At 29.9% G+C, this 13590-nt stretch overlaps 2 protein-coding genes and 1 pseudogene across 2 annotated transcripts; 2 read left to right on the top strand and 1 right to left on the bottom strand.

Annotated features, from left to right (window-relative positions):
- Nucleotides 1-375: 375 nt before the first annotated feature.
- On the top strand, nt 376-918 carry LOC7455942 (putative protein TIC 214 N-terminal part; annotated as a pseudogene).
- An 8420-nt stretch (nt 919-9338) lies between these two features.
- On the bottom strand, nt 9339-9932 carry LOC7472344 (uncharacterized). The gene is made up of 2 exons (XM_002316818.4): nt 9735-9932; nt 9339-9645 (listed from the first exon to the last, which is right to left on the bottom strand). The coding sequence occupies exons 1-2, from the start codon at nt 9808-9810 to the stop codon at nt 9506-9508; spliced, it is 216 nt and encodes a 71-aa protein (XP_002316854.1). The 5' UTR covers nt 9811-9932; the 3' UTR covers nt 9339-9505.
- Nucleotides 9933-9982: 50 nt separating this feature from the next.
- Nucleotides 9983-12629, top strand: LOC7472343 (uncharacterized). Its single transcript, XM_024611551.2, has 8 exons — nt 9983-10149; nt 10327-10443; nt 10553-10746; nt 10836-10941; nt 11053-11200; nt 11338-11477; nt 11976-12142; nt 12227-12629. The coding sequence occupies exons 1-8, from the start codon at nt 10101-10103 to the stop codon at nt 12518-12520; spliced, it is 1215 nt and encodes a 404-aa protein (XP_024467319.1). The 5' UTR covers nt 9983-10100; the 3' UTR covers nt 12521-12629.
- Nucleotides 12630-13590: the final 961 nt, after the last annotated feature.

The raw sequence follows: 13590 nt of genomic DNA, 5'->3' as shown, positions 1-13590 counted from the left end.
ATATTAAAAAAGTTGGAGAGTAAAAAATAATATAATTCTTAAATATCAATTATTTTGAATATATGGATATGATGTGGTCCAAATCTAAGTGTTGTTAGAGATCTTATAATGAGAGCCAAGTGTCTGGAACCATATTTCAAGATAGTTTATGTTTTATCATCGTTTTATATTATAAAATTATTTGGATTATTATGATGTTTTGTTTATAATATATAGAGTCCGTATCTGAATTTTTTTTGTGTTATTGACATTAAAGATATGTTTCTATTCTATATATTTCTATTTTCTATATTTTATTTTTATATATATGAAAAGTTTCTAAATCACCATATAATAATCTAGAAATTACATTAGAAAAGAAAAAAAAGTTCTATTATGATTTTGAAATCTTTTATACCAGATAATCTAGTATCCTTTTGTATGAAAATAAACAATTTGATCATTGTCTTCGTCCTTTATTATGGATTTCTGATTACATTCTCTATGAAAACCTCTTATCTCTTTCTTCTCCAAGCTTGGGGTATAGAAGAAGGAACTAAGAAAAAGGTATCAGCAACAACATGTTTTATTACAGGGAGCTCATGATGTTCATATCGATCTATTATGCAACTCTGCATCTAACATTGGGTAGACCTCATACAATAATTGTCCTAGATCTACCGTATCTTGTGCTTCATTTCTTCTGGAACAATCACAAACATTTTTTTTTGTTACGGATCTATTTCCAGAAATTCAATGTGTAATCTTAGCATTCAATATGTATTCCTAAATAATCTCATCTTTCAATTATTCAACAATTTCATTTTATCACTTTCAATATTAGTTATTATTTATATGTTTCATTGCACCAACAAGATGTTATTTGTAACAAATAGTTTTTTTGGATAGTTAATTGGTTACATTTTATTCATTAAATGAGTTGAGTTGATAATTTGGAATGATTTTATAATAATATAATTATTTTATCAAATTATATTTAATTTTACATTTACTTTCATTTACAAATTGCATACTAATTATAAGAAAGTTTGACCCCTCCCTTTATTTATTTTTCTATTTTGAATTTTAAGAACTTTTATTGAATTTAAATATGTCTAGCAACTTTAAAGAATTGAGGAAGGGTTCTTTTTCATTTTTGTATCTAGGTTCAAGAGATGAGAGAATTAAAAATATCTATTTTATTAAGAATTATTTTTTGGTACAAAGTTATTATTTAATTATATTTTATCATTTATTATGAGTTTAATTACGTGAAAAGCATGTGATTTATTTTGCTTTTCTTGACTTTTATAGAAATTTATTAACTATCAATATAAATTTTATCAACTGATAAAATTTATAATGTTGTATATATATATTAACATTTATAATGTTGTTAATTTTTTTTTTCAATTTCAGTTGATATAGATGCAAATTTTGCATATTTATTTCAAATTCTTAATTATACTCAACTTTTTCAAAAGATGATTACTATAAATTATATCATATGATTTGATATTTTCATGTAGAAAAAACTTGACCCATTCGATTTCTAATATATTAGTTCAAATATAAATTATGATTATAAATAAATAGAATCAAATAAATCAAACAATTTAATTTATTATCAATTTAATAATTGATTAATTTATATTTGAAGATCAAGTGTACTGTCTAGCAATATGTCATGATTCTCTAAATATTAGGAAAGTCATAAGTGGTTTGACTGTGACCGGCTTTTCAGTGTAATTATCTCTTCATCAATAATGTTCCGATTTAGATATTTTAGCATGGAGTGTGTCTGCCACGTCATATCATATTTATTCGCAACATTATAGTCATTGATCTTTTGAATAAGATTTGAAACTCTTTTCAAATCTCATTCCATCTTGTATAAAGATTTAACAATCAATATTATTTGAGAACATGTGGAATATTTTTTCTAATTCACCTAAGATGATGAATCCTCTCTTAATCACTCAGATACCTTCATATAATTTATGTTATATCTAATGTCTGTCTATTTGTTACCTTTCCCAAAATAACGTGTAACATGATGAGAACATAACACTCTTTATTTGAGATAATTTAGTGATCTCAAGTCTTAGATCACCTACACAATCATCACATAAGCCTTTCCATTGACATATGTGATATCTCCATATAGAATTTTCATGCGGGTTAGTTCAGTGTACATGTCTTATGACAAACACTTACATGTTAGTTTTATGTATCTCTTATACCTCAACTTATGAAACAACCGTTTTCTTTCATAAAGAAAAGAACATAATATATACCAGTTTCTACAGCTTTAATGAATGTTCAATATTTAAGAGAGAATCAACCAGGAATATTTTAGGAACAATCACATGATACAATAGGAATCTCATAATTATAACAACTTTATAATTTTCTTTGCAAAATATTTATGTTCCTTAAATTTTATCTTTACTCTAGATTCATAAATAAAATATTGGAGTCATTAATATAATATTATATGAATATTAAATATAAATTAAGTATTTATTAGTAATAAATATATATTTATATGAATATAATAATGCTACGTATAATCAACTTACATGATATATTAAACTAACAATTAAACTTAAAAAGATGATGGATAAAAAACAATACCAGTCCATTCTAATTTATTAAAGCAAAATGGGTTATAAGGCTCTACTTAGACTTATACAAGGTGGAGCTAATCCAACGGAAGCTCTCTTGCAGTAGAAAAGAAGGAGGAAACTATTTTTAAAAAGTCAAAGCTATACTAACTTATAAAACAAAAACAAATATACATACTCAAAAATCTAAATAAAATTACACATCATGTAACAATAAAATTATCAACACATCTTGAATAAAAATAAAATAACGAATATTTACAAATAACCTTAAGTCAAAGTGTGAATACATAATAAATAAAAGAAAGCCAATCCACCCCACACATATAACCTTGCTACTTAGGAAGAAACTGAATTTGCAAAATTAGAGGAGCAACTAAAAAGGGTAAGGCTAGGGTAACCTTAAATACACAGATCCAAGCACGAGCGCGCACACATAAAAAAATATTTAAATTGATAATTAATAATTATAAAATGTTTTTTTTTCTAATTTATGCTATAATCACCGAGTGACATGTGTGAATTTGATAAATAAATAAACAATGCAAATAAAATCCAATCCTTGATAATATGATGGTTGTATGAATTGAATTAATTAAAAAAAGAACAAAAACAATAACATTAATCAAAGAGATAAATAACAATTCATCATATAAGTATACAATCAAACACATATAAAGCTTTAATCATTATAGCGGAGTTGGCTTCATGTTTTGAATTGAACTGTTCACTTCACTGTATAATATACTTTGAACAAGATAAAACTTGGCTCGATAAAAAACACAAACACACGCTCACTCTTTCACCATCGGTCACCATTTTTAAGATTTTTATAAAATCAAAATATATTAGATTTATATATGCAATACAAGTAAAAAGGTGACATAACATTATGCATATATAACATATTATCTATATATAACTTTATTTACATAAATATCTAAAACAAATATCAAAAATCAAAATAGACGGAAATAATATGACAAGCTACTCATAGGTAACTACAAGCAAAATGTTGATGAATAAGTGAAAACCACAATAATTATGAATATTAGGTCTAATAATAAATTCAAATAAAGAGTTAGAAAGTAAATTTTACATTGAATATATATTAAATCAATCCAAATACAAAAACAAAATTAAAACTACACGAAAACCTAAATTTTTAGGTTTCAAACCAAAATTGTGATTCTAAAAAATTTAACAATAAAGAAACCAAAACAAATAGTTTCAAATTTGATAAAATCACCAAAAAATTATTTTCATGAGAAGAATGAAATTGAGACAATATCGTTCCTGCATATAAATCTGAATTTAAATCTAAAATAAAAAAGTATAACTTGTATACAAAAATCAAATTTAACACAACCACACTTGCATATAAGGTTTCAAAACTATACTTTTAAGTACAAAACAATGACTTACAAAAAAAAAAAAAAAACTGATATGATAACGAATATGCCCATAGCATCAAATTCTAGTGGTTCATCATGAAAAAATTATCATGACATGAATTCAACATGAAAAACCAACTAAACACAAAATGATCATGCAATGAACATCAAAATCAACACAATAATAAACAAATCATTTTTAAACTACAGTTTTAAACCTAAAACATGAGTTTTATGCAAATATAAAAACTAATACAAACATAAGCAAGAACTTAAACATCAAACACATCACCACCAACACATTTAGAATATTTATAAAAATATGAAAACAAAATTTAATAAAAAAGGACACAAAAAGAAATAAGAAACAATGATCAAACATGCTACAAATTCATAACAGCTTCAAAAAACATGACAATCACATTAGTAAAGATCAAATCAAAATAGAAGGTGAGATGATGATTTGTGGCCATTGAATCATAAATGCATTGACCACTTCTTCTCACCAATAAGTAAGGCGATGATCACCTCTAACTAACAAGAAAGATGAGAGACAATTTTGGTTTGAGCTCTTTTTTTTCCTCTTATTTTTCAATGAAATGGTAGTTGTTGTCACTAATCATGTTCAGTGGTGAGACGATGTTGTTGTTGTGATGATGGTAAGAGGTTATGACATTGGCTAATGAAAAGAGAAAGAGGATGAGGTGGTTTTTGTTGGGTTTAACATTTGTGAGGAGAGCCAAAGGAGATGGACAATGTGATAGAGAAGGGGCACTCAAATGGTTGGCATTTCTAAAGTTGATAGGAGGTAAATAGGGTCGCCCCTCTTTGATTTGGTGACATGGAGAGAAGAGGTCATTGTTCTTGTGGTCATCAATTGTTAAAAGGTATTGAGTTGGTTTTTATTTAGGGTGAGCTTGATGCGGGATGAATTCAAGCTAGAAGAGAGAGGGGAAGGTGAGATTAGGTGTGAAAAAAAGATATGGATGTTCAAAAATATAGTAATACTAAGAAAAAAAAGTTGAAAAACACCCGTAACTTTCTATTTAGCAATATTTCTCCATCTAGATAATGGAATGATTAGTATTTAAGTTTTTCAAATTTGTACTAAGTTTGAAAAATACATTTTAGAGGTTCTCTATAGTTTTTCATTTACAAGTTTTTCATTATTTCTTAAATAAAAAAACTAAAATAATGAATAATGCATTATTTTTCTTTCATATGCAAATAGTTTTTTGCAATCTAGAATATTAAAATTATTATTTTTTACATTTTTATTTTTAGTTAGTGGCATAAATTTAAATTATAGTATAAATGTTTTTTAAGTTAATAAGTATAACTTTTCCATTATAATTTTTAATTTGAAAGAAATAAAATTAATATTTTAAACTCAATTATCATAAATAAATAAATATTGAGATGATTATTATAAATTTTAACTTTTTGATAAAAATAATTATAATTTTGATGTATTTATTATTTTTTCGATGACAACTATAGATGAAAAAAGAAAAATGACTTTCTATTGCTACATAGATGCCAAGACTAACTTTCTTTCTTTCTTTCTTTCTAAATTATGTGTGTGATTTAACACTATCTTTTATATATATATATATATATATATATATATATATATATATATAAGAACAAACTTTTGTCACTGTTTTATATAACTTTTCTAAAGTAAAATATTTGACATAAATACTACAATTTTATAATGTATTCTTAAAAAATAAGTATCCATATTAGTTTTTTTTTTTTAAAAAAAAACAAAAGGCTTAGGGTTGGGTTGCCCAAATACATTTGAAGTGCATTTGGTATTGTGACAACATTTATTTTTTAAAGTGATTTTCACTTGAAAATGCATCGAAATAAATTTTTTTATTTTTGAAAATTTATTTTTGATATTAGCATATTAAAATGATATGAAAACACCAAAAAAATATTAATTTGAAGTAAAAAAAATAAAAAAATTTAAATTTTTTTAAAAACACTTTAAAACATAAAAATAAATAAACTCTTGGTTTGTCAGCCTAAGCATCTTTTTGCTTAAAAAAAAAAGAGGAAAATCATAGACTAACCGATTCTAATTATAAGAAATTATAAAACGTGTGGCTTTTTTAGTATAACCATTTTACTATTCATCTTCTTACATTTCATTGTATATTTTAATAGTGAGGTTTTTGAAAAATTTCAATTTGATCCTTGGTTTTTTTTTTTTTTTTTTTTGCACAATTGAGCCATGTTGAGCTTAAATTGGAACTCAATTACATGTTTTTTTTTTTTTTATGAGGGTTAAATTAAAAGAAAGAGAGTTTAAGTAAAAAAATTAGTAACTTGAATGACAACTCTGCAATTTGTTTGAAAAGTTCATTTTAGTGATTTATCTTTTTAAATTATTAGGTAATCGATCCCTATAATTTTTAACTATTATATTTTGGTGCCATTACTTCATTTTTCTCTTTTTAGTCCCTTTTCAATAGAAGAAAGAGGGGCCTGAGGGGGCATCAGATTCTGACTTAAAAAGAGAAAGTTGTTGGCGACGATTACGACTACTAAAACGATCAATTTTTATGTCAAATGGTTCTATATGATTAGGGGAGTTAAGATACCTAAAAAAAAGAGGGGCCTGTTTTTTTTTTTTACCTTGAAAATACCTAAAAAAATAGATATGAGTAATGAAAGATTTTTGGTTTCGTGTTGATTTTGGGTTTTATGGCATTTTTTTTGCTTTTTTGAAGGCCATGGGTTGGTTAGACAATGTTCCAACTTCTTGGTGTTGTAGGTTAAAAAATGGATTGAAAATAGGTTTTTAGGTTGGAAAAACAAAAGCCTCATTTTTTCGACCCCCAGAATAGTCAGATTCTGGGAAATTATAAATGACGCGTCTATTTTTTCTAGCAACGAATGGGGCAGACGACACGTCGTACGCCCCATTAACTTTAGAAAAAAATAAAGGCCTGCGTGCGGGCTCTTTTTTTGTGGGTTAGGCACTAGGTTGGGCTTAGCAGGCACACAACACCTGACTTACCAGCCCTTAATGCTTGGTCTCATTCTTTTCTTTTCTTTTTCTTTTTTATAATTTTTTTTAGAAAACTAATAGTTTTTTATATGTATTTTTAAAAATAATTTTTGTATTTATGTTTTGATTAATACTCATTCTCTATTATTTTTTTGGCTTATATATCATTTTTGAAATAGCGATTATTTTATTACTATATTGAGTGTGTTTAATTTTTTTACGAGGTTAATGTGATTCATCTATAATTTTTTTATATAGATTAAACTTATTTTTTAAAATAAAAACATTATTTTTTTACAATATTTTTAAGATGAGCAACCTTGCATATAATTTTTTTCCTTTTATTTTATTCAATAAATTTTATATGTGTCAATTTTTGTTACAGATTGATTTTCATAAATAAATTCATCAAATACAATTGAGTAAATAACTTATATTAAATATCTTTGTCTACATTTATTTCTTAATTTTTTTAGTCTCTCTTTTGGTTATTATTAACGACTTTTTTGTTTAGTTTATTTACATAAATGATTATCGATTTATTTGATTAGATGTTTGCATGAGTTTTTTTATTTATACTTTGATTTTTTTAGAAAATAACCTGTATACCTAGGGTTTTTTTAAAAAAATTTTATGACATGCGGCAGTGCGCAAGTCAAATAGCTAATACATTATAAATACACTACCACCCTCCAACAGCCATATATAATTATGTTTGGTATTGTGATACAACACGGTTAAAGATGTTTTTAGGCTGATCATAAATTCAAAAATTGTTTGGTTTTCACTTATTAAATTTGCTTTTCATATCAAATTGTCTACATTTATTTCTTTTTTTATATATATTTTTTTCAAACCACAATTATAAAAGCTACTACAATGCCAAAAACACATTTAGACATGAATCAATAAAACTAAATACTAAAAAAAAAAAAAACACTACTGCCTCTCCTCTCACTATCGTTCACTACCACAATGCACAAAGTTATGTATTTCTTCCTACACATGTGCAGAATTTTCCAAAGCAGAAGCATAGTTTACATTAAGCCCTTGGTTAGAGTTATAATTTGTTGTCAATGAAACTATAGAAACATATGATCAAGGAGGAGAATGTTAAATTTATCCGGACAAGGCTAAGAAGTTGTAGCTCCACTTGCATTAACATTCCTCCTCCTTTCAAGAGGTATTGAGTTCAAATCTTTTCTTAGTACCATAAAAGATAACCTACTCCAGACAATGCACTTCCACAAGCGCACCGCCCACAGCTAGTCAAAGAGGTGCACGCTTTCCTAAGGAGCGCGAGAGTTTTAGGATCATCAAGTTTCCATACTCAAGCATTACCTTCTTCTCATGCTCAAGTGACTTGAGCATCTATTAGAATTTATGATTTATTTTGGTTTTGAGGAGATAAATTCTTGTTTGCCTAAGGTGAGACATAGTCTTTTATAAACAAGTTCTTTCCACAATGACTGAACATTAATAACGTTTAAAAAACGAAATTATCAAAATGGAACATCCATGCCCGTCTTAGACTATTTCTCGTGAGGGATTGATACAGAGAAAGATGAATAGAGTACAGAGGTAAAATGGAGAGGAAAAAAGATGGACGTTAACTCATCCATCAAAGTTTTTGGCTATGAAGGGAGGGTAATGCTGAAAGTTAATCTGCCTAGATTGGGAGAATTGTAAATTACAACTGAAAATGGATAGGAAGCAAGTCATGATCCATCGTGGAAAACAAAGAAAACACAGTATCTGTCCTCTCCCCATCCTTCCTACCAAGCACACCTTGTTTGTAATGCCAATGGTGTTTTTTTATGCTAGTTTTTCTGCCCCTTAAAAAATCAAAAGGGTCCTCAAAACGCAGTATTGGGACAATGCTAAACATAATAAAATACTATCAAAAACCTTTATTACTAAAATGTAAAACAGTCAAGCAAACTCTGGTAGATGAATAAGGCGTATTTAGTAGGGATTATGATACAAGGAAGCTTAAATGATGCTTTTGACAATCCATTAGGAAAAAGTTTGGGAAAGAAAGATTCACCTAGCTCAACCTTCAAAAACACTCTTCTCTCTCTCTCCCGGCTATGACTTTCTTCAATAGCAGGTCAAATCCAAAATTTAACTAAATCAAGCTTTTTAGCAATAAATAAATCTACATTGATATGAGCATACAGGCATCAAAAGTTACTAAGCTCAAAAGGAAACTGGATCGAAATACAAAATTTTCAGGATTGAAGGTTGCCAGTTCTCACAATGAACAACCAAAAATCAATAACCAAACTCTCTGTGACATTTGTTGCCAGCAATAAATTAGCCAAAACTATATATTTTATCAAGAAATTAAATCACAAATAAAAAGAAGTGAGTGTTGCCTAAATGTTTAAGAGTTATTTTGTTACGAGTACAAAATAGTTGATTTACTACAAATTCTGCAACACAAAAAGAAAAGGAAAGGACCACCTGAGGAAGAGACATGATCATTTGATGGCCTTCTGCACGGAATTTGTGGAGCTTCGAGGCAGAAAATCGCTCTTCATCTTCTTCTCTTGCTGCTGTTGTTCGAGGATTGATTTTCGCTCGATTTCTCTCCACTTGTTGATTCCAACTGTGCAAATAACTGCCAAATAAACCCCAAAAAAGTAGATTTGAATTGGATGATAGATAGATAGATAGATAGATAGATTGAATGAATTAAGCAGCACTTACATCCAGCGCCGACAAAGTAGAGCAGACGGAGAACCTTAGGGCCGGCAGGGCCTGCCGCTGCCTCTTCTATTGTCATCTTCTCCAATCGTCCCCAAGGAATTCGCTTGTAGTGTGATCTCTAGTCCTCCTATACTGGATTCAGAGTCCTCCTATCAGTTGTTTCTTTCGGTATTCGTTTTTATACGAGAGAGAGCGGAAGCGGAGCCTTTCTTTCTTTTTCTTTTTCTTTTTCTTTTTATTATTTTACTGCTCATAGTCAAACGACAAGTCGCTTTTTACGCATAAAACGACGTCTTTCTCTTCCTCAACGCAGCCTGCGGCCCCTAAACGATTGATCGCTGGAATTAGATCAAGAGGAGCAAAGAAATGGAGAGAAAATTAAAGATTGCCATCATTCATCCAGATCTTGGTATAGGTAAATTTCTACTCCCCTTCTCTCCATTTTTTCAATTTTAGAAATTTGTTTTGTTTATTTATTTTACGAAGCTAATTCAATCGTGTGATTTGTAAAAGAATTCAATGCTTGTATGGTAGAAGGAATTAAATAACCAGAATGAAGCTCCTTTTTTTTGTATATTAAAATGATTCATAGGTGGAGCCGAAAGATTAATAGTCGATGCTGCCGTTGAACTTGTCTCCCATGGCCACGATGTTCATATTTTTACTGCTCATCATGATAAAAACCGATGCTTTGAAGAAACTGTTTCCGGTAACTTGCGTTTATTTTCATTTTCTTCTCCTTTAAGGTCTGTTTCCTGTATTTGATTTGGATAAATTCTATGATGCACCTGATTCATATATATTGGCTGGCTGTACAGGTACCTTCCCGGTTACTGTATATGGTTCTTTCCTGCCTCGGCATGTATTCTACCGTTTTCATGCCTTATGCGCGTATTTGCGGTGCATTTTCGTTGCCCTTTGCGTGTTATTCCTGTGGCCATCTTTTGATGTTATATTGGCAGATCAGGTTTCTGTTGTCATCCCACTTTTGAAACTTAAAAAATCAATGAAGGTATTATATTCTATGCCTTTGATATGAACTGAACTGTTGTTTAAAGGTTTTAGCCTCAGGTTTCTTACACTCTAGTCCTGTATATCCAGGTGGTTTTTTATTGTCATTTTCCGGATTTGTTACTTGCTCATCATACAACTGTTCTCCGAAGGTTGTACAGGAAACCCATTGACTTTGTAGAAGAAATTACAACGGGTCTGTTTCCAATTTATCTGCCTTTTTTTTTTTACCGGAAATATCTCTTTAGTGTTAACTTTGTTCCAGTTGAACCTACCAATTCTCATTTACTGCTCTTGGGGACTGCAGGCATGGCTGATATGATACTTGTTAACAGCAAATTCACTGCATCTACCTTTGCGAATACATTCAAGCGTCTTCATGCACGGGGAATTCGACCTGCTGTTCTTTATCCTGCTGTTAACGTGGACCAATTCGATGAACCTCATTCTTATAAGTAACGAAAATTATTGTATATCTCTTGCATCTTGTAACTCTAGGCCTGCTCTTGAAATGTCATAGAAGAATTTCTTTCATTGCATTTTTCCCGCCAGTAGTTCAGAATCTTATTCTTATCTGTTTCATGTGGCATAGGTTGAATTTTCTCTCGATAAATCGCTTCGAAAGGAAAAAGAACATAGAATTGGCAGTTTCTGCCTTTGCCAGACTTCACACCCTTGAGGAACATGCCCTTCAAAGTCAAAAACTAAATGAAGCTACTTTGACCATTGCTGGCAAGTCTCAATTTGCTTCTTTCCTGGGTTACATTACTAAAGAATTTCATATATTGATGAGTTTGGAAAATGGTTTTTGTACTTGGGATGCAGTGTTTTCTTTATCCCTTTATGCTTGTTGCAGAAAGGGCCATGTACCTTCCTCTCTTGAAAAAAGAGGAAGGGAGGGACTGGGGAGTACATGCACCTTCACTAAAGACTTTTAAGATTGAAATCACACTTTACATAATTACTTTTCAATTTTCTATTGCATTTTTTGAATGGGTGGAATGGATAGAAAATATGTTATGAAGGCTGTGTTCTGCAAAATGCAGATATTCTTGTAACAGAGAGTGAAATATGCAATTTTTTTATGAGATGACAAGAGATTTTTTTTATTTTTTTTAGATGGGGCTATTGGAATATTAACCTGATTTGTAGGGAAGACAAATTAGACGTGTTTAAATGGTAATACCACAACTTTGCTCATTAAGTGCTTGCTTGTAATTTGTCTTTCAGGTGGATATGATAGTCGACTGCGAGAGAATGTTGAATACCTGGATGTACTTAAACACCTGGCTGCAAGGGAAGGAGTCTCATCTCGGATTAGCTTCGTTACGTCCTGCTCAACAGCTGAGAGAAATAAACTTCTTTCACAGTGCCTATGTGTCATTTATACTCCAAAGGTCTGATCCCTTTCTCTTGTCTATAACATTGATCATACTTTGAGATGAAAAGAGGGTTTTATATTAATTGTTCAATAAATGTAGGATGAGCACTTTGGCATCGTCCCATTGGAGGCAATGGCAGCCCATAAGCCTGTAATTGCATGCAATAGTGGGGGCCCTGTGGAGACTGTTAAGGATGCAGAAACAGGATTTCTTTGTGACCCTACCCCTGAAGATTTCTCTTTGGCGATGGCTAAACTCATTCAGGATCCTCAGATGGCAAGCAGAATGGGTGGAGAGGCAAGGAAGCATGTTGCTGAGTCATTCTCAACAAAAACTTTTGGCCAGCATTTGAATCAATATCTCATGAGCATTACTGGCAGTAAAGAAGATTGAAAATAGCCAAGGTAGCTGGAATCTTTTTATTGACCTAATACGAGATAGTTTGTCAGGCTTAAATGTTGCCACTTGATTAATGGTTAGAAAGAAGGATAATTTTGATAAATCATCTTTCAAACTCAGAATGGATTTATTTCGACTCTCCTTTACAAGCTTTAGGTTTCATAGATAGATGTTGCTGATGTGGAGAACACGCTGATTTGGCCGACTGTTGATGCCTGCTGCAAGCAGTGCATGCTGCAAACGCATCACTAATTGAATTACGATATGCCGCCAAGTCTCGCTCCTCTTCAGAACTAAAGCTTTTGTTCCTGTTTAACAAAGAAGCAGCTGCTCTTTTTTATTTATTTATTTTTTCAATTCTAGTTTCAGAGTCAAATAATACATTGGTAAGTCGAGCAAATCGTGACTGGTTGCCTAATTTGGAGACAGATGTTTCCTAACAAGGTAGAAGAAAATTGAGTAGCTTTGTCGGTGAATTTGGTTTGCTCGTTCCCAAGTGCTTGCAATTAAATCCGACTCAAATCAGATTCCAAGAGATGAACGAATTTAGATTTGTATTTTTAAATTATTTTTTTATTTTTTTAAAATGTTTTGATATGTTGATGTAAAAAATAATTTAGAAAAACAACTAAGAAATTTGAAAATCCTCGTCATTGCATTACAATTTAAACGGTACTTGCAAGCAAGTCTCCTTCATACAGGAGGATGGCTGAACGCTTGTGCAAAGGTAGGTGATAATTCTGCTATGATTGTTGACTAATTAGCTAACCAGTTATTAGTAACTGTTAATTATTTTTTCTTTTCAACAAGAAACTATAATCGAGAATTGAATTGAATTATAGGTAGAGCCAGGCGGTTGTTTCAAGATTTCAAACCTTGAAAAAAGTATATCTACCACACCACACAACAAGAATAGATAAAAAAAAGTAAAAAATAAATTGAAAGTAAAAAAAGATAAATAAAGCAAGTAAAAGTTGTAAATAAAGATAAATTGAATAAAATGTAGAAAAAAATTGCATGGGATTAAATATATTTTCAAGTAGTTGGATGATCTATTTATATTG

This window comes from Populus trichocarpa, chromosome 11, assembly GCF_000002775.5.
Source record: "Populus trichocarpa isolate Nisqually-1 chromosome 11, P.trichocarpa_v4.1, whole genome shotgun sequence".
NCBI classification, from domain to species: domain Eukaryota; kingdom Viridiplantae; phylum Streptophyta; class Magnoliopsida; order Malpighiales; family Salicaceae; genus Populus; species Populus trichocarpa.
This window is presented reverse-complemented; position numbering and strand designations above follow the sequence as displayed.

Coding starts and splice junctions, on each gene's coding strand:
- LOC7472344 (XM_002316818.4), bottom strand. CDS start 9,810: ATGACAATAGAAGAGGCAGCGGCAGGCCCTGCCGGCCCTAAGGTTCTC. Junction 9,646..9,734: donor CTACTTTGTCGGCGCTGGAT/GTAAGTGCTGCT, acceptor TTTATTTGGCAG/TTATTTGCACAGTTGGAATC.
- LOC7472343 (XM_024611551.2), top strand. CDS start 10,101: ATGGAGAGAAAATTAAAGATTGCCATCATTCATCCAGATCTTGGTATA. Junction 10,942..11,052: donor TGTAGAAGAAATTACAACGG/GTCTGTTTCCAA, acceptor TGGGGACTGCAG/GCATGGCTGATATGATACTT. Junction 11,478..11,975: donor AGCTACTTTGACCATTGCTG/GCAAGTCTCAAT, acceptor TTTGTCTTTCAG/GTGGATATGATAGTCGACTG.